The sequence below is a fragment of the Exophiala bonariae genome (assembly GCF_035927105.1).
Source record: "Exophiala bonariae strain CCFEE 5792 chromosome Unknown scaffold_6, whole genome shotgun sequence".
Classification (NCBI taxonomy): domain Eukaryota; kingdom Fungi; phylum Ascomycota; class Eurotiomycetes; order Chaetothyriales; family Herpotrichiellaceae; genus Exophiala; species Exophiala bonariae.
Genome location: NW_027042481.1, coordinates 708726 through 731279, shown reverse-complemented (window position 1 = coordinate 731279; position 22554 = coordinate 708726). Strand labels below are relative to the sequence as shown.

General features: G+C 50.5%; 9 protein-coding genes across 9 annotated transcripts; 7 read left to right on the top strand and 2 right to left on the bottom strand.

Annotated features, from left to right (window-relative positions):
• Window positions 1–339: 339 nt before the first annotated feature.
• SNF7 (ESCRT-III subunit protein snf7) lies at window positions 340–1139 on the top strand (the record flags this gene model as incomplete). The annotated part of the gene is made up of 3 exons (XM_064855244.1): window positions 340–514; window positions 601–1014; window positions 1069–1139. The coding sequence occupies 3 exons, from the start codon at window positions 340–342 to the stop codon at window positions 1137–1139; spliced, it is 660 nt and encodes a 219-aa protein (XP_064708833.1).
• Window positions 1140–2239: 1100 nt separating this feature from the next.
• Window positions 2240–4779, bottom strand: LTR84_011715 (uncharacterized protein; the record flags this gene model as incomplete). The annotated part of the gene is made up of 2 exons (XM_064855243.1): window positions 2240–4169; window positions 4217–4779. 2 exons carry the CDS (start codon window positions 4777–4779, stop codon window positions 2240–2242), a joined length of 2493 nt encoding a protein of 830 aa, XP_064708832.1.
• A 578-nt stretch (window positions 4780–5357) lies between these two features.
• Window positions 5358–5879, top strand: LTR84_011714 (uncharacterized protein; the record flags this gene model as incomplete). The annotated part of the gene is made up of 1 exon (XM_064855242.1): window positions 5358–5879. The coding sequence occupies one exon, from the start codon at window positions 5358–5360 to the stop codon at window positions 5877–5879; it is 522 nt and encodes a 173-aa protein (XP_064708831.1).
• A 1743-nt stretch (window positions 5880–7622) lies between these two features.
• On the top strand, window positions 7623–8276 carry LTR84_011713 (uncharacterized protein; the record flags this gene model as incomplete). Its single annotated transcript, XM_064855241.1, has 1 exon — window positions 7623–8276. One exon carries the CDS (start codon window positions 7623–7625, stop codon window positions 8274–8276), a length of 654 nt encoding a protein of 217 aa, XP_064708830.1.
• A 404-nt stretch (window positions 8277–8680) lies between these two features.
• LTR84_011712 (uncharacterized protein) lies at window positions 8681–11526 on the bottom strand (the record flags this gene model as incomplete). Its single annotated transcript, XM_064855240.1, has 6 exons — window positions 8681–9579; window positions 9627–9903; window positions 10161–10548; window positions 10597–10996; window positions 11043–11091; window positions 11146–11526. 6 exons carry the CDS (start codon window positions 11524–11526, stop codon window positions 8681–8683), a joined length of 2394 nt encoding a protein of 797 aa, XP_064708829.1.
• A 1381-nt stretch (window positions 11527–12907) lies between these two features.
• On the top strand, window positions 12908–14785 carry LTR84_011711 (uncharacterized protein; the record flags this gene model as incomplete). Its single annotated transcript, XM_064855239.1, has 1 exon — window positions 12908–14785. One exon carries the CDS (start codon window positions 12908–12910, stop codon window positions 14783–14785), a length of 1878 nt encoding a protein of 625 aa, XP_064708828.1.
• Window positions 14786–15923: 1138 nt separating this feature from the next.
• LTR84_011710 (uncharacterized protein) lies at window positions 15924–18348 on the top strand (the record flags this gene model as incomplete). The annotated part of the gene is made up of 2 exons (XM_064855238.1): window positions 15924–16524; window positions 16577–18348. The coding sequence occupies 2 exons, from the start codon at window positions 15924–15926 to the stop codon at window positions 18346–18348; spliced, it is 2373 nt and encodes a 790-aa protein (XP_064708827.1).
• A 943-nt stretch (window positions 18349–19291) lies between these two features.
• LTR84_011709 (uncharacterized protein) lies at window positions 19292–20197 on the top strand (the record flags this gene model as incomplete). The annotated part of the gene is made up of 1 exon (XM_064855237.1): window positions 19292–20197. One exon carries the CDS (start codon window positions 19292–19294, stop codon window positions 20195–20197), a length of 906 nt encoding a protein of 301 aa, XP_064708826.1.
• Window positions 20198–21881: 1684 nt separating this feature from the next.
• On the top strand, window positions 21882–22517 carry LTR84_011708 (uncharacterized protein; the record flags this gene model as incomplete). Its single annotated transcript, XM_064855236.1, has 1 exon — window positions 21882–22517. One exon carries the CDS (start codon window positions 21882–21884, stop codon window positions 22515–22517), a length of 636 nt encoding a protein of 211 aa, XP_064708825.1.
• Between the last annotated feature and the right edge of the window lie 37 nt (window positions 22518–22554).

The window sequence follows — 22554 nt, the reverse complement described above, 5'->3', positions numbered from 1 at the left end:
GTGATTCTTCCAGATCCCACTCTTCAAGAACTCTAGGCTCTCATCTCAACCACTCTTCAGATTCCCTATAGGCAGTCCCTCTTGATCTCTCTTCAACATTCGATCCCTGGGTTCTCTTGCGTGCATCCTCGTCCTTACCAGAACTCCACCACAACGACACCACCCGCTCATTTTGCCGTCGGCTGACCACGCGATAACCTCAGTCGTTCCTGGAATTCCCGCCTTCATCCTCTTCAACCATTTTGCCTGATTACGATATTCCCACCCCTTGGATAGAGCACGCTCATTCCCCCATCATCTTGCTGCAACTCAATAAGACTTTTCCACTACTCAGACAGTATGTGGGGTTGGTTTGGCGGGGCAGCAGCCCAAAAACGAAAGGATGCACCCAAAAATGCCATTCTGCAGCTGAGGCAACAAATGGATATGCTACAGAAGAGAGAAAGGCATCTAGAAAGCCAGATGGCAGAGCAAGATGCTTTGGCCAGGAAGCATGTATCGACCAATAAAGCCGGTAAGTTAGGCCTCTAATCATCCTCCAGGTTTCCAATCTATCCTCGAGGTATCCTGTACTGACCTCTATCCTTTCGGAACGACCAGCCGCCAAAGCAGCACTACGACGCAAAAAGGTTCACGAGCGCACCCTTGAGCAGACATCTGCACAGATCACTCAAGTTGAAACACAAATCTACTCGATCGAGGCCGCCAACATCAATCAAGAAACCCTGATCGCAATGAAAAATGCCGGAAACGCAATGGCGCAAATACATGGAAATCTTACCATCGACAAGGTTGACCAAACCATGGACGAACTCCGCGAACAGCATGCTCTTGGAGAAGAGATTGCAAATGCCATCACAAATGCTCCTCTTGGTGAGCCTATCGATGATGCCGATCTAGAAGATGAGCTCGAGGGTTTGGAGCAAGAGGCCATGGACGAGAGGATGTTGAAGACTGGACCAACTCCTGTCACAGGAGAGATCAACAGATTACCATCGGTATCTACAGGTCCAGGTAAGGCCTTGCAAAATTCTACTATTTGGAATATAGATTCTAATGACCTCTTAGTCAAGCAATCGTCAATCGAGGAAGACGAGGAAGAAGAGCTTCGCAAGTTGCAAGCAGAAATGGCTGTATAAACAAATGCAATGGACGCATATTGCGGTCTTGGCTCTCTCTCCCATCGTCTCCCAGTGTTTACTTTATTTTAGCAGGACGGCACTTCGTGGTTTTATGGACTTGAATGAAACGCAAATCTCAGATTCCAATATGTATCTGCGTGGTAGAAATGGCGTTCCTAGTTTCATCCCAGAGTTTGAACATCCAGTGGTACAGACATTTCCTTGTCCAGGGTCCAGTAATGGGTTTCAAGTTTGCATATCGTATACAATGACATTAAATCACCGAGCTTCTGGCTCCACATATTGCATATTTTCCCCAAGAAGATCGATGATTACTTTTCCTTTGCTGTGCTGCATGGTACCATTCTAAGAAGCCTTCACTATAAGACCCAGTCACAAGCACTACTTAGGTACATTATGGTTTCCCCTGGCCGCACCAACTTTGGGCAAATTTGACATAACAGCCCTTCCTGCCAAGGATTGATATGGCCTCCGGATGGTTTTGCCTGCTGCCAGCTCGGATAGATCACTGCACTGTAGGCACCAATTTCTACTAGGTACTCAGCCGATGATTATCACAACTGTCTACCTGAGCGAGTGGGATGGGACCAGGCCTCTAGCGTATGTTGTATGATTGCTGAGCGCGGCGGGTGCCCGGGTTAAAACCAGGGTTAGTTACTATGTAGTGACCCACGGATTCTGTGATACCGGGGCTGGGAGCCAGGCAGCAGTGTTGTTTTCGAGATAGTTTGCAACATGGTCAGGAACTATGATCGGACAAAGTGTACGATAGATAGAGTGAGCAATGAATCGGAATAATCACAGAAACGGTGGAGGAAGAGAATCATGCGGGGGTTGACTGAGTACAGATCAACTCAGAGAACTAATTGATTTGAGGTAGGTCATACAAGTCCACGGCAAGGCTGGGAAGCTCTTGCTTGGGTTGCGGCATTCGTGCCTTTCGTGAGGCACGCATGTTGAGCTAGCCGTCATAAGAGTAAGTAACCTATTGAAATAGTCTGCTTGAGGTCAAAGCACAAGCGGTAGCCACGGTTAGAGTCCAGCGGTAGCAGAACCATCTATGGGCGGCCACTGATAGTACTTGAGTAGTCTGCCAGCTAGGATCTGAAAGTCATACTCTTTCCTGCAAGCTCTTTGCCCATCTTGTTTTGCTTTGCGCCAGTGCCTGTATCAAGAACCTTTGCAAATGGATTCATGCGCTTGGCTGCTGGCTCCTTCTCACCCGGTTCGGAGCTGGTGGGATGGAGAAAAGATGCGGCGTTCGCATAATCAAAGGGCTGGCTCGCTGCTTGTGCTGCGGTTGCTGCCTGAGCCTTTGCGGTCTTAAGAGCTTGCTTCGCTTCCTTTGCCAGGCGTTTGCTAGCGCGTTTCTCCTCAATGATGGAGTCGGAAGGGCGAGATGGTGAAGATGCTAGGTCGGAAGTAGAAGCCAGGGTTTGGGGCGAGCTAGCCAGAGAATCAGACGAACTTGCGCCATTTAGCTCTTTGGTTCGAATGGCTGGTGGATGATCAAGGAGAGCGTCCGACGCTGTGCGCTTTTTTGATCGTGAAAGCTCATTCAAGGTGAACACTGCTGGGGTTTGGACGGGTGAGACACCGGTGTTTGCTGGGTTTTGATTAGCGAAGGGGTGCGAAGAACCAGAATCAGCAACTTTGCGAGTATCCTCGTCTGCCACCTCCACCGAGGAAGAGGGAATTGGTAGGATAGAGGCCAAAGCGGAAAGTGCGCTGGTAGCTTCGGGTAAGATTTGGGGTTGTCGAAGAGAGACATTTCCCCAGAAACGAGACGTCATGCCTCTAGCTGCGACTGAGTTCTCAACAGGACCGCCATGATCAAGAGGAGGCGTAGCAGTTTGGGGCACTTTGTCTGCATTCACATGTTGCAGAGTAGCCGCAACCCCCGACAAGGATGTTTCCTCTTTTCGCCAGGTCAAATGCCGAGAACGGCGAGGTGCAAAACCGACTCCAGAAGCATCACCGTTCTGTGGCTTGAAGAAGTCTTGAATTGACTTCCCATTCTTTCCGTGAAATTTGGCGTCCTTGACAACCTGAACCAGCTCGACAACACTATCCATAACAATTTTGTTGCTTCCACCTCGACAGCATTGGCTGAAACTGTATGGAGAGGTCGGCATGGCTTCAGCGATCTGCCAAATAAAGCGGTTCGGTAGAATGTTCTGGACTCCTTCGTCTGCATGACGAGCTTTGTTGTCTCGCCAAGCATGAATCGCTCGAAAGACAGCAAATTGTTCATTGCTGAAGTTGCTCGATCTTTGAGTCAAAAGAGCAAGCCAACCAGCAGGGCCTTGACCAGTCTCAGCGTCGTAGATAGGGTTAACGTAGACTTGAAGTGCCACTTTCTGAGACTCTTTCAAGACATAATCTAGCATGTTGTTTTGGGGGGTGGAGGCCTCAAGCAACATATTGCGGAGATTGTCGTAGATGTTGAGAAGAAAATGTGTATCTGCGCGAGCATAGTCGAGGAGCTCTTGGGGCAGTGGTCGAATACGCCAGTCCGCGAGTTGGAACTGCTTCTGAGCTTCAAAATTCGCAAATCGCTGTAGTAGGTACTTCAAGCTCTTTGCGGGGAACTGTAAGGCGGAAGAAGCGTAGAATGTATCGAAGAGACCGACCACATATAGTCCCAAGTCACGTTGCAGCCAAATCATATCCATACTTGCACCTTGGAAGACCTTCAAGATCTCAGGATCGGCAAATACTTCGTTCAGCATCTGCAGCGCTTGTCGCCAAGGCTTCAGTGTATCAACGATCCAATCTTTCTCTCGCGTGCTGATTTGCATCAGGGATACCATCCCAATATATGAGTGTTGGTCATGGTGTTCAAGATCAATGGCAATCTCTTTGGCGGATTTCAACTCCTCGAGCATTTCCACCACGCCTTCCTCAGTGTCGACATACGTAGCTTTGGACTCACTGAGGGGTGTGAATGGAATGGGTGGACGTGCTTCTTTGACCCAGGGGGGGAATGTGTATTCCTCGATTTCCCGAGCATAAGGATGTTTATACCTGCACTGTTATCAGCTGAAAGGATTTTGAAATGTGAATGAACAAACCCCGTCTCAGCATCACCAAGGCTCTCCGAAAGTGGGACAATGGCATGTGGCTTGCTTTGCAATAATGGCTTGAATGATCCAGTAGGGAAATTGTCTGGTTTGACGGCGAAGAACTGTTGTGGCTTTTGCATTGAATCACGAGCCCATGTTTGTAGGCCTCGGGGCACCTTACCAGGTCGAGGCGACGACTGCGGTGTGTCTTGCAGAGCAGGACTTTGACGCTTGATGACGCCAGAGAATTCGTCGAGGGCCGAGTCCGACTTCTCGAGAAGATGATCGACAATATCGACTATCCGACGCCAGCTATCATCAATGTCATCCTGCTCTTGTAGGGACGGGGGTTTGATGGGCGTGTCTTTGGTCGCGGCCTTCAGTAGATTGTTAGTCAGACGCAACAAATGAGCATTTTGACGATCCAGAGATCGGGAAAGCTTTTCGCTGGAGGATCGATGAAAACCCAAATCCTGACTGGCAACTTGACCTGCGCTTCTCGTTACATCGACCAAGGAGGATTGAACCAGCTCTTGAAAGGACTTAAAGTCCGTCAGCAGATCGGCGTCCATAACGAGGAAGGAGTCATTCGAGATCAATATTTTGCTCGTCCAGGAAATGGCGCTGGAATTATGGAAGAGAGGATTCGGTCTTCAATTAGAGTATTGAGCCAATCCTCCAAATTCACGTGGAGGTAAATGAAGTGAATCTGAAGAAAAAGTGATTTGAAAGTAAATCTCCAAATTCAGGTTGGACCGCGAATCACAAAATTCGGCGGAGCATTTGGCAACATACGAACCTCGACCTGCTATACCTCGCCGCCTTTAACCCCCGAGACCCTCTCCGTCCCCCTTTTCCTCACTATCACACACCACGGCCTTCACAGAACATGGTCTCACCAGATATATCTAGACTACACCGCCGACGATCTAGACGGTGTTGTGTTCCCTGAGCAACATCTTCATTATGGTGATAGAAATGTTGCACATGTCTACCGGTGGGTCGGAGGTCCCCGAGCCAGGCATTAGGCGATGCCTTGCGCAAACTTTAACAGATTCATTGTGGACTTCGAGAAAGGCGACTGAGTATATAAAGACTGAAGACCAGCACATCTCAGAGGCCAATATGTTCTTCAATTCACAACTTCACCATGGAGTCCCTCCCATCTGAACTTCGCTGCGAAATTTACGCTCAATGTGTGAACATCCGCGCCTACGGACTGATGTATGTCAATAAACAGTTCTACAATGAAATCAGACCCCTTCTTAAAGAGGATTTCGTCCTCGGCTTCCATATAGACCCTTCTTCGTCTACAGAGGTCAAGCTCATCAGCCCTAACAACTCCGCATGGGGAGGGCAATGGGTGCTCGACGCCGCATCAACGCACACTGACTACAGTTTCATTAATCGGATGCCCTTGGACCATTTCAAAGGCATTCGCATTTTAATTGATCCTCCAAGCTTGAACGATCCAGGACAAGTTGTGCGAGGCTGGTTGCAGTCTATCAAACTTGTTAACGCTCTGCTGCTCGATTGGAACACGCCGGATCTGATCCCTAAAGCGGAAGAAGATGTCTGGCTCCCCCACACACGATTGTCAAATCGATTGCCTCCAATAACCATTCAGGTTCGAGAGACCAAGACGGTCAAATGGCATAGAAGAGGGTCTTGAAACGGACAGATTCCCTGCTATACCGCTTGGGACCCTCTCACAAAGACAGCACAGACAGACGAGAATGCCCCATCCGACTTGGAGATCATACTAACGCCCTTAGTTCGCCTTAGAAATGCTGATGCCATCGGTATCGAGTTCTCTTTCAAGACCCCAGTGGACAGAGGTTTTGAAAACTTCAGAAATTGTCTCACTAGCCTTGTGACGCAAAAGAAATCGTTTGGTCTGGGACCGCACGATGACGATATCCAGATTTTTGAAGACTCTCGACACGTATGGCTCGACTATCTCGTCGACGATCTGTGGGGTCCATCAGCATCCGAGTTACGACGTGGCCGCTTTCAAGTTCTGGTGTTCAGAGTACGAACGTAGCCACGGACGGCGCATTTACGGGCTCGCTGGTCGGTACGGCAATATTTTTGGCGGGATTACGAGTAGAATGAACCCTCTGCTTTTTTACCTTGTCAAGAGAAGCTTCCACGACCGGTTCATGAGCTTTGGCGAACACGTCCGTGCCGCATGGAGAGACGTACTGAGAAGGGATGGCCGGTTTTCTTCATTCACGCTGACAAACGAACCGACTTTCTGAAACATTCGGAACAAGTATTTGATGCGGCACTGGATGGGGAACTGGGCCGAGAGGACACATTCTGGGAGACGTGTTATCCTACCGGCATAAAATCGAAGTCTACCAATGAGAACTGGGAATGTACCGACAATGTCACTCTTTCTAGAAGGGTCCGCATGAAGCCTCCAAATGGTAGGGGTCGCCTCATAACAGCAAGCCAGATATTCCCACCGGAGGTCGGAAGATGTAGACATTGCGAACCCGAGGACAGGGCCGACCGAGACATCACTTTTGCGTATCTGCGCATACTGCGAGATTTTCTCTTCAAATTTTCGTTGCGACGGCTTCCTATACTATTGACACCTCTCTACAACCCCGTTTGGGATTAGGATACGATGTCACCAGGGCGGCACGATACCCGGTTAAACTAGGTCCTTGCTCCAGCCAACGCATGTTTCGGTCGCTGCAGTCGGATCTTTGAACTGTGATTGAGAAGCCTCAGAGCGTCTCTGAGGTCAATGAGCAAATTGAACATGCGCTGATTTGCAAAAGGTTTAGGTTCCTTGTTAAGAGTGTCTACTTCATGGTCTGAGGATGCAGGCTCGTGAAGGTGCCTGGTCTACAATTTGACCACGAGGTCAGGCGCTCGAGCATTGATAATGTAGACACAACCCAGGGCAAGTTGTTGTTCGTTCTATGATACTTCATCCAGCTCACAAAATTGTTTGGCATTACGGTCTCATATTCTGGTATCGACAAAACTTAAGAGTAGACACGAGAACAATTCAGACTTTACAATTCAAGCCTAATTGAGTTTCACATATGGGTCAGACTGATGATCCCAGCCTTTCGGAGCAAAGTGCTCTCGGTGTTAATGCACAACAGCCCGAATACCGAATACTAATGATTCGGCGCCAGCTTACGTCAACACAGCTCGTCGCTCCCTCAGGCTGCTGATTGGGATGCGGTGCAATATCAACAACTACCGAGCAGCTGAATATATGGAAGGCTGTATGGCTCAGAGAAAATATAGAACTCACAGCATGCCGATCCGTGTTTTTCCCAGTCTGAAATCTGCATCTTCTGGGTACAGATCGCTCCATTACTATCGCTCCAAACTAGTACACAGCAAATTACCCAGCCTTGTGCGTTGCAACTCAACAATTCGCGGAAAAATGGCATCCAACGACAACATTGCCATGACGAAGAATGGGGCCAACGTCGGAATCATCATAGGCTCTCAGCGCATTCCCAGAGTCGGTCCTCAGATCGCAACATGGGTGCTCAATGTGCTGCAAGAATATCAGGACAGCCATTCCTCCACCAATCAACGGGCCTATGCACTGTCTCTGATCGACCTCAACGACCACCAACTGCCACTCTTCGACGAACCGGGCATCCCCGCACAGATCTCAGCGCCCGATGGGTACGCACACGAGCACACCAAAGCATGGTCCAGACGAATCAATTCGTTCGACGGCTTTGTGTTCGTCACGCCGCAGTACAACTGGGGCTATCCCGCCAGTCTCAAGAATGCCATCGACTACCTGTTCCATGAGTGGAAGGGAAAGCCGGCGCTGGTAGTCAGCTACGGGGGACATGGTGGCGGCAAGGCTGCCGCGCAGTTGCAAGGTGTTCTGGGTGGTATTGGGATGAAAGTGGTGGAGAAAGCGCCGCCTTTGACGTTCATAGATCGCGAGCAGGTCGGCAAGGCGTTCAGAGGAGAGGATTTGGGGTTGGAGGGAGAGGCAGGCAGAAGCTTATGGGTCAAAGAACGGGAGGATGTCGGCGTGGCCTGGGAACAGTTCCTGGGTTTGTTGAATAAGTGATCCTCGATTTTCATTGATGGACAAAAGGTAAAATGATGGTTTACATCATGTCGATCCCAAGGCAGTGTTAATTGTACACTCAAACCCACATACAGTAGAGTATATGCCATGCCCATTTGTATTTATTCGATGCAACACGTTCCTGGTAGGCGTCACATTTGTCTTCCTACCTGCATTTGACCCTAACGTCAGGACATACGGGTAACAAGACGTATAACTACCTAGGTAGTTAGTTACCTCAAGTTTTTTTCGAGAGACACTCACATAATTCCCTAGTCTCTCTGAGCGACCATCAAGGGCTTGCAAAATCCATGCCTGACCCTCATCTTCAAGTCAGGAGATTGTGACTCTGATTCAGTTTTGGAAAATTATGCTGTCCATGGGCGCCAAAATCTCAGGTTCCTTCAGACCTCATGCTCAACGGTGACAGATTCAGTCTCTCCTGTCAAAGGGGGCGCGAGGCTCCGTTTTTGCCTGCTACTCTTGAGCCGTATCCTTTTGGCTTCTGCACGGCAAAGGCTTTTCTTCGCGTTGTTGAACTGTCGTCTTACTTCCCCTCTGGCTGTCCACAGACCGAAAGCCCATGATGGAATGAGGACGCAGAACAGGGTGACCCAAGATTTCCACATCTGTGCACCTCCTTCGAAGGGCTGGATGTTCATGCCGAACACGCCCGTGATGAATGTAAGCGGAAGAAAAACATATGCAAGGTGAGTTATGCGCCCTATAGTGTGTGCTTCGGCGATGCCCCTCCTTGATTCCTCAATGCTCACGGATGTAGCTTCCAAGGTCTTTTGCGCATTCCGCAGATCAACAGCTTCACGTAGACTCGCTGCTTCTTCAGAGGCTTGCTTGAATAACAACTCAAAACGACGTTGCTCAGGTCCAGGGTCGTCATTCAGGGCAAATCCACAGGCATGAAGCCAGGAAAAAACATTATTCCTCCCAGCCTTGAGATCCAATATCGCCTGTGGCAAATCGTCCCAATAGATATAGTCGCGAGACTCATGTGATAAATAGACTTGTTGGAAAAGAGAAGTTGCCCAATGCCTTTCCAGCCAAAGGCGAGCCAGAAAGAAGGCCTTTTCTCTCGTTACAGACGCCGGGTTGAAACGGCCCGGTTTCGACTCTGGTTCGCTTTGGTGGTCAAACTCGCTCTCAGCCTCGCTCTCAACCTCGTTGGATGCTGGGCACTTTGAAATGAAGTCGTTCCAGCGTGTAAAGACCAAATCCAGAAAATTTTGGCCTTCATAAGAAACTCGGCCCCTTTCTATGGGTTCCTTCTGTAGGACCACCAAGACCACTGAAGAATTCTTAGTTGCAGTCCCGCTAACGGATAAAACGACTTACACGGGAAGATAACAGCATTCCTCCAAGCAAAATTGAAGTTTCGTCCTTGGGCAATGAGAATCAGAGAAGATTTCAAACGCAGTGCCAAGACCCCGTATCCTGCATGTCTGGGGGCAGCAGGTGTACCCTTTCCTTGCTCTTCGCTGCCGGTGTAAAACCGTATGACGCTAGCGAATGCAGCGGAGTCCAAACCAAATTTATACGATGCATAGCCATATCCATAAGGATTTCGAAAGGAACTGATTCCTCCTTTGACACTACTTCCAAAGCCCTCAACCTTGTGACCAACAGTAACTTCTCTGCCTCATTTGATTTCAAATTTGCACGCACGCTACTAAACTCCGTGAGAGTTGTAGGCTCAGGCCTGCTAGGTGTAAGAATATGGAAGCCAAAGTTGTAGCGATTTTCCCCAGTATTTGGGCGAGCGCGAATAGATCTTATTCTGTCTTTTCCGGCTGCAAGGGAATGTTTATGGACAGCAACATTCGGAAGAAGCGGTTGCATCGTTTCCTGGATGGTAAGATAGTTAATCACGAACTCTGCGTCAGTGGACTCCAGATCGCTGTCGACTATCGATTGTGCGAGATCAAGAAGCTCGATCCAATCACTCACAGCTTTGAAATAAGAGCGGAAATCAATCTTCATGGACATACTGATAAAGGAGCCGGTATGCATCCAAATTTTCTCCGTCGCCAATTTCATTTTGACTGCCTTTACGGTGCCATCGGTCTCACGAGGTAGACTCCATTGCGAGCGCCTATTGATGTGATCAATGTAATATTCCGACCTCCTGGAGCTGCTGTACCAGACTGGCCTGCGTTCCCAGAAACGTGGTAGATATTCTCCGTCACGATCTCTTGTATAGTTCGCATGATCTCGCCATGCAGCAGCAGGAATCTTTGCAAGACGAATGGTGGGGGAGCTGATATAGAGGCACTCATCTCGTCACCACTGCGGCGGGAAGCGAAACTTTTCGATATTGATTTCCTCCTTGTCCAACTCTGTTTGGACGGTATCCGCAATAGGCATGAACCATGTCTTTATTCCTGTGGGCGTGTGTACAAAGTATTGTCGTTGGTCCTGTGTCTTCCAGCATTCCCAGCTCACTTTCACAGGTTGATCGGTGCCGGGTAGTCCATCATCAGCTGTGACGTCGGGATGGATTCCTTTCCGGGTAGATTGTGGACGATCCCAGGTCTGGAGCTTCAAATTTTGATCATAGTAAAACATTCTCTTTTGCTCTCCTTGTATGGTTTCCCAAATCTGCCAGCCAGGCGGCAGTGGTGGATCCTCTTTGCTCAGTGTTCTCGGGTATCCTGGCATCTGCCAAGATCGTTCTTGCGAGGCTGAATTATAGTAGAACTGTTCGCCTTTGTAACGCCAAATTTGGCAGTCAGGTGGCAACGGTGTACTGACCATGTTTATTGTTACGAAGGATGTATCGGGCTGGGTCCAGGTAGTAGATCTTGATGCATGGTCGACGTAGTAAAAGCCTGGACGTTTCGTCTGCCTTTCTCACCCTACGTTCCCATTCAGGAGGGAGAGGATGACCATTTTCGCCACAAGCAGACTCTCGAGGGGACAGCCTCGCAGATTCAACGCTAGTTACAACATCTTCAGAAGTCTTGACACAGTCAGGGGCCGTAGGCAAGCCGAGAGCATTATCACCCAACGTCTGAGTTTCTGAAATCTCAGGCAGGACGGAATCGTCCCTCGGAATCCCTGCAAGAGATCCGTCCTGTGAGATTCTTTGATCTCTAGCACCGCCGGTTGGGTCTGCTGCTGCCTGCTCATGTGACTGCCGTGGCCCTTGGTTTAGCTCAGTTTCTGTCTGAGGGTTTTGTCCAGCTCGGCAGGGTACAGCCCCAGCTGGATTGGGTGAGCTCGACGAGTTCGGCATTTCTCACTTTTGTTCGTGTGAACAAAAGGCCCAAATAATGTGGGGGATACATGAGAAGTACGTTCGAATCAGGCTGAAGGGCAGGATGTTAAATCAACAATCCTTGGCTTGTCACGTAAAGGTGAGAGGTGTTGCGAAGAATTACCTACTAGGTACCTACCTAGGTAGGCAGTTTTAAGAGCGGCACACTCATAGTGAGCGCCCACGTGAGTTGTGAGCCAGTTTTCTCGTACGAAGTTGTTTGAGCTGCAAGCAATCTGTATGCAGTATAACCAAGTGCTATCAAGCCCTGTAACATGCAGCTTGCCTCGTACATGGGCTAGTCACCATAGTCAAAACGCAATGTCAGGATACCTGACCCCGGAACTTCCGCCGGATCAAACCCCGGAGCCCGAATTGCCTTTCTTCGGGAGGATCTTCCCAGTCTGCAAACTGGGGACCTGTGCCCAGGTAGACAGTGCCTCAGCCAAAGATTGTACCATTGGGATACACTGCACGAGTAAGTGATGCTGACGACGCGTCGTGCAAGGTCGTGCTGTGCTCTCAGGGACACAAGGCTTTTATTTCGAGCCGACACTCCACGGATGTGGGGTTAAAGAACCCCAACGCGCGGTGACCCCTCTTCCGTCTGGCCTACCCCAGCCTCACCAACCGAGGCATTATGCTGTTTTTCATACTGGGGCGACAGTGCCGTGTGGCCGTGCCTTAAAAGCTGGCCAACTAGTTGGCCCTGCTATTGGAGGGTGCTATCTTTGATTAACAATCCGTTGACTTGATGGTCACATCGGTGGCGCGCACGCTCTCTACTGCCGTGGATTGTGGGTATTCCTGCTCTCTCTGTGAGCTGTCATGGTCTGCGCGCCTTTTCCGGGCTGGGCCTCTAGGCTCCCAGACGGGGTCGAACAACTACTGCTACCAACTCTTTCTCCATGCAATACACGGATGCCGCTGAGCGAGGAGAAAATGGCATGATTGTGGACTTGGACGGAGAAAACAGTTGTCCCCACAAGGGCTATCTCCGTGAGATCCCAACCAGATTTCGCAGTTGCCGATCTCTCACTCGCGAGAATTTGCACACTAAATCCCAAAATTTCTGCTTTCGCCTCGCATGACTGGTTTGCACGGCACACCATCCGAGGACTTTGGGACACCAAGCATTTCAGAGAGTTTCCCTAAGTACACCGCATGTCTACTAGACTTACAGGTTGGTTTAGTTCGTTCTTTTGTGTCGTTCGTGTTTGTTTATTGAACCTGTATTTCGATCTTTCTTTGAGGTTGAAGATCTATGCAAATTATCTAAACATAGGTTCCTCTTTTTATACGGTATTCTCCTCCTATCGCTGCTTATCCACCACCAGAGGTGGGCCGCTCTTAGCCTATCATGACACCAGACCCAGACAAAGACATTCCTCGTGTCATCACGCAGTATCCCTCTCCACAAATCAGAATAGAGCCTGCAACACCCAGTAATCCTACAGCCACGTCTGAAAAGGAATCATACTCATCTGCAGACAACTCTCCCACCTCTACCATTACAAGATCAGAGTCGGATCAGGATGAGCGGCCTCTCACACTTACCGCCACGCAGAACTCGAGGCTGGAAGCAACGCGGACAGTGACCCGACTCAGCACTCGAGGAACAACCTTCACAGCAGACCCATCGTACGAGGTGGACTTCGAAGCCGACGAGGCAGGCAATCCCCGGAATTGGTCGATGTGGTACAAGTCCTATGTCTTGTTCACGGTATCCTTCAGCACGCTTGTGATAGTGGCCAACAGCACAGCATACACTGCCGCAATTGGGGACATGATGGTGGAGTTCGGCATCACAAACAAAGTCATACCGACACTCGGAGTGACCACCTATCTCTTCGGACTGGCGGTTGGATCTCTGATCTTAGCACCTATTGCGGAAACCTACGGTCGACGGCCGGTATATACCACGGGTCTCCTGGGTTTTCTCCTCTTAGTGATACCGGTGTCTGTCGTCCACAGTATCGAGGCAATCATTGTCCTGCGATTTTTCGCGGCAGTGTTTGGAAGTGCCACTATTGCGAATGCCCCGGGTACCATTGCAGATATGGTCTCGGATGAGTATCGAGCGGTCGCCTTCTCAGTCTGGAGTATCGGTCCTATGAATGGTCCCGTGATCGGGCCGGTCGTCGGCGGATACATTACGCAGTACAAAGGTTGGCGGTTTACCAACTGGGTCATCGTGATATGGGCAGGAGTGGCATTTCTGATGATCGTCACGATCAAAGAGACTTATAGCCCTGTGCTGTTGCAGCGCAAGGCCGCGAAATTGCGCAAGGACAACGATGACTCGAGGTACTGGAGCCGATACGACATCAAAGTCGGATTTGTGGAGCTGATGAAGATCAACCTCAGCCGACCGTTTGTCATGGCCGTGACTGAACCGATCTGCATCTTTTGGAACAGCTATATCTCTCTCCTTTATGGGATCCTCTATCTCTGCTTCGTCGCATATCCGATCGTCTACACAACAGAGCGGGGCTGGTCCGTGGGAAAGACCGGGTTGTCTTTCGTCGGCATCGGCATTGGTAGCATGATAGCCATTGCTTTGGCAACGCCGATCAAGAAGATGATCGACTCGCATCAACCGGACGAAGATGGTACTGTTCCGCCGGAGTCGATGATGAGCATTGTCTGCATTGGATCCATACTTGTTCCTATTGGACAACTATGGTTTTCGTGGACATGCTATCCCATCAGTATTCACTGGGCATTGCCAATAGCAGCCGGTATCCCCTTTGGATTCGGCAATTGCGTGGTTTTCATCTATGCAGGAAATTACCTGGCTTACAGTTATGGCATTTACGCCGCAAGCGCCATGGCAGGAAACGCCGTACTTCGATCATTTCTCGGTGGTACGCTTCCCCTAGCAGGGCCTGCTATGTATAAGGCGCTGGGCCCAAACTGGGCAGGGACACTCCTTGGATTGCTCCAAGTAGTCAGCATCCCCATCCCGTTTCTGTTCTACAAGTATGGCCACCGAATCCGACAAAAGTCGAGCATGATCCGGGAGATGCGCGAGAATGAACTGCGTCAAGAGCGCAAGAGACAGAAGGCAGAAGAAAGGCTGAGAATTGCCGTGTTGAGTGGAGATGAGAACGAAAAGGAAGAGGCTCAAGTCAACCTTTGTCGGGTCAGGAGTAGGGTTGATGAACAGAGGGATATCGAGGAGCACGGACATGAGATTCTGAATCGAAACCAGGGATTTGGAAAAGAGACGGTCTGAATTCGGGCAACGCGTGAATGATGGTTTTAGAGAGAGCGATTCTTTGACATGAATAGCGTGGCGTCCGGGTTTATCTTTTTGAAAGGGAATTATGATATATGATCCGTCTAGGGCTCATCTCGCGCAGTAGCGTCCAGATCAGAATATCGAAGATGGATTCTGATGGCCAAGGTACAAAGATGCGTGTGTTATCTCGGTGGTCAGTTTCACAACGTCTGGCTACCATAGCGACTGCCGATGACATCATTGGAGCCGTGGGGTTTTGTGCATTTGACATTTCAGGCATTCAACCTGAGTAACCCCTGAAAGAAGAGTCGACCCAAGTAGGATTGATGATATACTATCCTCTACGGAAGGAGTATTCTTTGATGAAAATCCAAAGATTCGGAGCGATGCCCGGAGATATGGTCCGGCAGAGGACAAAAGAGGCTACCCCAGAGCTCAATGATTCGACTTCTAGGCCTCGACTGGGAAGAACCCAGTGGGACTCCCCCAACTGCCAACCGCCAGCCACTTCCGCCTTTCTGGTCAAATAAGAACACCGGCATGGCTCTTCCTTGAGAATCCTTGTTCATTTCCATGCCAATCTTTCTGCCATTGATGTCATTGTTCTCTTCCAACTTGGTAACAGGCGCGACAATCCTGCCCGGCTCACGCTGGCTCATGCTGTCTCAAACATCACGAATCGTCGATACTGCTCCCCATCTCCATTCATCTAACCACAGAGAGCACTGCCCCCGGCCATGGTACCACAATTCTTATTCTCCTTCTGTGCTTCCATTTGTCACTCACCATCAATGCACATCACTGATCACTCCATCGCGTCTCAACTCCCTGGTAAGCCTCGAAATGGTCTGACCAGGGCTACACCGAGCTTGGGTTGCAATCCTCATCGTTGAGCTCATCGATGTTCGAAATCATGGTTTGCTTCCTGTTGCACACTTGCATCTCTCGTCCTCCACAATTATATCTCAATCTATTGCAGTTCTAGTTTGTACAACGCATGATCTCTCTTGTCCACACAATTCCACAAGAATACTAATATTAATTTCTGGAGTTTGCCACCACATGTTCATGGCCTATCGGCTTCTCTTTTTTTAATCCGAGACAAGGCCATCCCAATTCTTTCCAGCCCCAAATGCAATCCACCGCAACCACGTCCACTACGCGGCCTACTTCACCCTCCAATGCATCGAGGCGTCGGACCTCCGTAGCCGACTACAATTCCTCCTTCGACGACCTTCCCTTGCGTGACGACGAACCACCTCATCGCCGCGCTTCAGCCTTTCTCGAGATCGGTTTAGGAGGCGATGACCCTATCGTCGATGCAAAGCTGAAGAAAGAATCAAGACCTAGACTCTCCGTTCGTTTTCGCAGTAAAGTCGAAGTTGTTGAACCCGAATCGATTGACGATTACCCAATATCACGGTCGTCTCCCGTACCACAGCGAGACATGCCGTTCTTCTTCCCAACACTGCCGAGACTTTTGTTTCTCGTGCTTGTGATTGTCCTTCTTGCCCCGAGTCTTCATACTTCGCCTCTCCTTCAGGTCGATGCAAATCCCGTCCCACCACCAACAGACCGTGTTGCAAGAACTCTCCCTCAACCTCAAAAAAGGGCCGACACATCAACAAATGTCTGTAAGAGGTGGTCCCAGCAGAGTGCCTTGGTCAACGGCACTCTATACCTCTACAGCGGCCGATCAACGACTTCCGCTGACCAGACTGCCAACACTTGGAGTATGAACTCTGGTCGTACCATTCCCGTGACCTTGACTGACTGCATTCATAGATTCCGATTTTCTGACCGTCGATCTCACAAAATCATGGCAAATATCGTCTCCTTCATTGACTGGGTTACCCGTCCCCAGTGGCCCACCAGCTGTCTCGCTGGGATATCTGTGGAATTCTTATGACTCTCTTTACCTCTATGGTGGCGAGTTCTCCGATAATCCTGTTACCTCACCCGTTCCCTTCTCGACTTGGTCATACGACATTGCGAGCTCCTCCTGGTCCGAATCTAAAGATCCTCAGACTGTTGAGGGCGTGCACTCGGATGGGGGAAATAATCCTGTGCAAAGAGCTGCTGAAGGGGCAGGTGTCTCTGTCCCTAGTCTCGGTCGGGGCTTTTATTTTGGAGGCCACCTAGATGGTTACACCACCGATGGATGGTCGCAGTCAATCCCTCGCGTTTACCTTCGTGGCCTTCTCGAATACACATTTCCCGGATACGGCAATTCTGCTGTCAATAATGGCGCGGTGGCTGGTTCCGAAGGCACCTATCGAAACATCACGGAAGGCGGCATACAAGACTCTAGCGGATTTCCAGAGCGTGCTGATGGGATACTCGTGTACATCCCTGGCTATGGAAAGGCAGGCATCATTTTGGGATTGGCTGGGGGCACTAATGCTTCATTTACCCAGATGAACGTCATTGATGTGTATGACATCGATTCGTCAACTTGGTACAAACAGGCAACGACCGGCCCAACACCTGAAATCCGCGTCAATCCTTGTGCCGTCGCTCTGTCAGCTGCGGACGGCAGTTCGACGCAAGTCTACATGTATGGTGGTCAAAATCTGATTCCTGCAGGCGAACAAAAGCAATACGATGATGTGTGGATCCTGACGATTCCATCATTTACCTGGATCGAGGTTGATACGTCCAAACAGAGTTCTCCACCTGCTCGAGCCGGCCATACTTGCAACGTTTGGAATAGCCAGATGGTCGTTGTTGGTGGATATGTTGGACAAGATCTATCCTGTGACAGTCCCGGCATCTACATCTTCAACACGAGTTCTCTAACGTGGCAGAACAGCTATGCTGCTCTACAAACGGACGACAAGCTGAATAGGCAAGAAAGTCAGAAGAACGACGCGTCCGCACTCCAAGGATCATTTGGTTATGCTGTTCCCAAGGCGGTACAGGAAGTGATTGGTGGAAACGCCGTTGGAGCTGCGACTGTCACGGCGCCCGCCCAGCCGGCTTCCACTGGCCCCCTTGCGACTGGCGGGCCCATCACATACACCGTCACTGGGGCTGACGGATCCGTTGCCACAGAGACATCTACTCCAGGTGGCGGAACCAGTGGTGGCGGCCAGTCATCTGGTGGCAAGAACGTCGGCGCCATTGTTGCTGGTGTTCTTGCTGGCTCCTTCGCAATCTTGGCAATCTATCTCGGCTTTTGCGCCTGGGTTTACCGTAGACAGCTTCAAATCTACAAGAACCATAATGCCATGGCCCAGAATCAGGCTCTTGCGGGTGACAGCAGATATATCGGCGCGGGATTTGTTGGCGGTGGCAAATTGAGCAATCAGGAGAAATCGCAGACCAGTGATAGTCGAAACAGTGCAGACAACCGAAGTGGAAATGGTAGCAACATATCGGCGACTGGAAGAGCGAACGCACTACACAGTAACAACCCATACAGAAACGTGCCAGGCGGAGCAGGAACAGCAACAGCCGCAAGCAGCACAGATGACCTCATGGCTGGACAGGAGCCGAGTTTCCTTGGAGTCATGTTGAACCCTCGTCGAAGTTTGCGAGTGGTCAACCGGGACTGATTTGAGCGGTGCAAAGCATTTCCTTTTTATGATTCTACGATACTGCAACGATAATCTTGGTGAAAAAGCGTACATAAGGGGTTGGGTATATTAACGCATGGATTTTGACGTGTTAGGAAGTGGATAGATTCTCAGGATCGGGGATCTTTTTGTTGTCCACGGATTTTTTTAACAGGAGTGGATGTACATTATATATCCGTATGCCTGGCCCAGTGCAAGAGAGGCCCATAATATAAAGACAGGTATTCCACAATTTTGACGGCGCGGCTCTGGTTGAGAAGTTCGGGCTTACATTATAGCGAGAAACAGAAGGGTATCCAGACAGACACCCAACGGATACATGGCCGTCCATTTTAGTTAGTCAGCGGGATGAATCACATCTCCCATCGTGCCTGCCTCGAGGTCCAAATGCTTATCGACGCCCACCGCGGTGGCTGACCCGCCGATTTATTGGCACTGCAACTGGCACCCTGCGTCATCCACTTCCTCCCCAACTCAAAATCTTCATCCAGTCTTTCCGCAAGTTCCGACCCATAGTCGCTGGAGCACAGATCCAAGGCGTACGGTAGCGCACCCGCTTCTCAGCTCAACCTCTCAAAAATTGCAACTCTGATACCATATGGCTTTCCAGTTGGCGGAAAACTACCCCGCCCTCAGCCAAAGAATCGGTCGCTAATATTGTTACGATTGCTACGATCGCCCACATGCTTTGTCCTTTGCTCCAATTGGATCTCGTTAAGATATCAACCCTTCTGTAATTGCTGACACGGTGACTCCTTTGTACCTCATTCCAGGATTCCCAAACAGCGGATAGTGCGTTCCGATTTTTTTGCTCGTTCTTTCCTCCTCCAAAGTAGTGTCTATGTAGACTTCATTCCCTGCACTCGGTCTTCTGATCAGACAGACTCGTCCAAAGCCATCATCCACGATATCAGTAGACACCATGTCAACCAGCCTACTCCAGGTAGCTTTCAAGCCTGCCCCCGATCGACGTCAATCCAAGGACCACAATGCCGGCAGTCTCTTGAATGCGTCAGGGGTCCTCCCGCGAAAGAACAGCGCCTCATCCATAACATCCCATAAATCCGAACCAGGCTGGATGTCTTCCATGAATGGAATCGATCGTAGTCGGGCGAGCTCAATTGCGAGCCAAACATCACAGACCTCTACCAAGTCCAGCAGTGGTGGCTTCAGCAAACTCTTTGGAAAGTCCAAGAGCAGCGACAAGCAGAAGAAGGACAAAAAGAAGGATCTCGACCAGATCGTCCTCACATCGCGACATGCCGCCGCGGTCCGGACGAAGCTCGCTCTCGACCCTAAACTGAAGAAAGCCACAACTAAAGACCAACAACAACCAATCATGACCGGCACTCAATCAAGCGCACATCTCACAGCACAAGAGCAGGAAATCCGACGACCTCATTCCAGGCCTCCGTCCCTGAAACACGCGCCCAAGAAAGAGAAAGTCGACATGCCGATGCTGACACGGATCATCAGTGGCGACGAAGCCGATGAGCCGGACGACTGGGAGCGGCTCCGCGAAGAGTGGCGGACCAGACAACTCCCCAGTGCCGACATGATGCAAGTCATCGAGGGAGAGACCCTCGGCGGCACACCTACTTCTTCGTCCGGCACTGCAACGCCAGAGGATCGAGATTTTCTCGTCAAGAGCAGTAAATCAGACATTGAGCTTCCACAGACGCGGATTGTTCAGAGGGAAGGTGTGCGTCTCGTTGCCGCCGCTTATCCTTCATCTGATAATGAGGGCGTGATGCCACGGCCCGCGAAGCACCATACGCCCATCGGTGGCAGGTGGCAGAAGAATGATGCTGGTGTCTGGAAGAGATGAGTAAACCGTCTCATGCAAATCTCACCCGCTGAGAAGGCGGAGAGGGGTTTTTCTCGGAATCACTTTGCTCGACATGCTCATTGCGACACTTCTACATGTTCTCATTACTTTGAGTTAATTCAACTCATCCACCACAAACGCTATCTCTTCTGGATTGATGTTTTCGGAACACCTCTGTTCATTATGTGGATTCGATTAGTTGCAGAGATGGGGCTCTTCTACGAAATATAACGCCACCCACCATACAGATGTCGACGTGAAAATCCCGTCGAAAGCCATGCACATTCTGGCTGGGCAATGCACAACCAATGAGCAAGGGGGAAAAAGCTGTGAGATTCTTGTTTTCCAAGGCCACTGTTGTTACCCTATATTTGAAGGATATAAGACGGGCTACAATGCAAGGGAGAATGCTTGAAGGCTTCTGGGACCTCAGGGGATGACCGCCCGTTTTGTACTCCTAGGTATAGGGAGCAAGAAGTTTGCATATGGCGGCCGGAACCAACCCGTATGGGGCAGGCTGCACACCCCTGACTCTCCGACGAAGAAGAACCATCGCGGGCCCATACCATCCCTTGGCCTTCATGAATAAGAACAGTGCTTGCTTGTGCCACTGACGCCCTCCTTTGACTAAAATTATAACACTTCCCATACTGCTCCCCTGACAATGATGGCCGCAACCCATCATGATGCGGAAGTTGATGGATATGGAGGGCTCCCACGGAGCATTGATATCGTGTTGAGAATGGATAGAGCGGGCACTGAGTGCCCTAACAGTCTATGACCACGGTGCATATTGTAACCTACCTACATCGGAGAGCTGACACTGGCATACAGTGGGCAGGATCCATTGGACGCGAAACCCGTCTTTTCCCCAATGCCGTCCTTGGCTGGTCGGATCTCGTTTGATCCTCCTCAGCCTCTGAAATGATCTATGATTTTTCCGCACCGCAACAACCCCGAACAAGGCGCACTACAACTGCCTATATCGCATGCGGAGTAATACAACATGGTCCTTGCAGACACCAATACTGTACCAGAGTCCGGGATCTCTGCACCAGCTCCGAGCACGGCAAGAAGACCCATATCTGAATCCACTTCTCGCAGCCGTAGAGCAGGAGCAGGATTGCAAGGTCTCCATCTGTGCAGAACAGGGTGCGGTGATCGATTAAGACCCGTAGAGTCATCCACTCTGGAGTCTGGCCTGAGGCCATGGAGCAGTCCTTTCTCTGTTTCCGATTTATGCGAAGTGCAATCAGTCTGAATCTTTCATACAAATATCAACTCCTTGTGGTCTGTGGACTCCTACTCAATCCTCTCAACTGGCATATCCAGAGGTGTAAGTTCTGCGCACTGAACATGCTCACGCATAAGGCTGTAAGATATGGCCTTGAGAAGCACTTGGTCAGAATTAGGCCACGTGTATAAAACCAAAGACCGGATCTGTGCAAATAAGCAAAAGTTGCCAAGCAATTCTCCCCCCGTTTACGAGGTACAAGTAGTTCCAGGCATTCTTTCTCCCGCATCATCATACAGTGTCTGAAAGCAATTCATGATTTCCCAAAATTGGACCCCAATGAAGCATCAAATACCCGCCGTCGTCAACGCCCGTGCCACAAGCAAAAAGCTAGACATGTGTGTATAATAGAGTATATAGTATCAAGAGGAGCCCAACCAAAGAAAAGAAATGCCCTCAGGCGGCTCGCACCAGCGGTACGACGAGACGATCCGGACGACGATCACGCAACAACTCGAGGCGGGGATCCCGTGCAACAAGATCGCGTGGTTCAACCGGGTGTCGACGTCGTTCGTGTCGCAGCTGAACGTGCGCCGCAAGACGCCGGCCGACGTGCTCGCGGCGGCGGCGGCGAACAAGAAGCGGCGCGGGCCCGTCGGCAAGATCTCGCGCGAGGCCCACGACGCCATGGTGCGGTTCGTCGACGAGAGGAGTCGGAGTCGCAGTCGGAGGAGTATGAGTATGAGTATGAGTACCGATGGTTCGAACTCGAACTCGACGACGACGACATCAACGACACCTTGCACGCACGCCGAGGTCGCCGAGTTTCTGAGGGAGTCGTTTGGCGTCGAGGTCAGCGGGCCGACGATCAGTCGGACATTGAAGAAATGGCGGGTCGAGAGGGAGAGGGAGAGGGAGGCGGAGCAGGCACGTGAGCGGGAGCGCGAGCGTGAGCGTGATGCCCGTTTGAGAGCGGAGGTCGCGGCCCTGGTCGCTGCTGGCTCGACGGTTGATGAGCTCCGTGCTGTGTCGAGGCGCTTGCGAAGGAGCGTGCTGGAGCTACTGCCTCAGGTGCAGCAGTACTAGAGGAAGCGAGTGCGTCCGGCTTGAAATAAAGCCATTA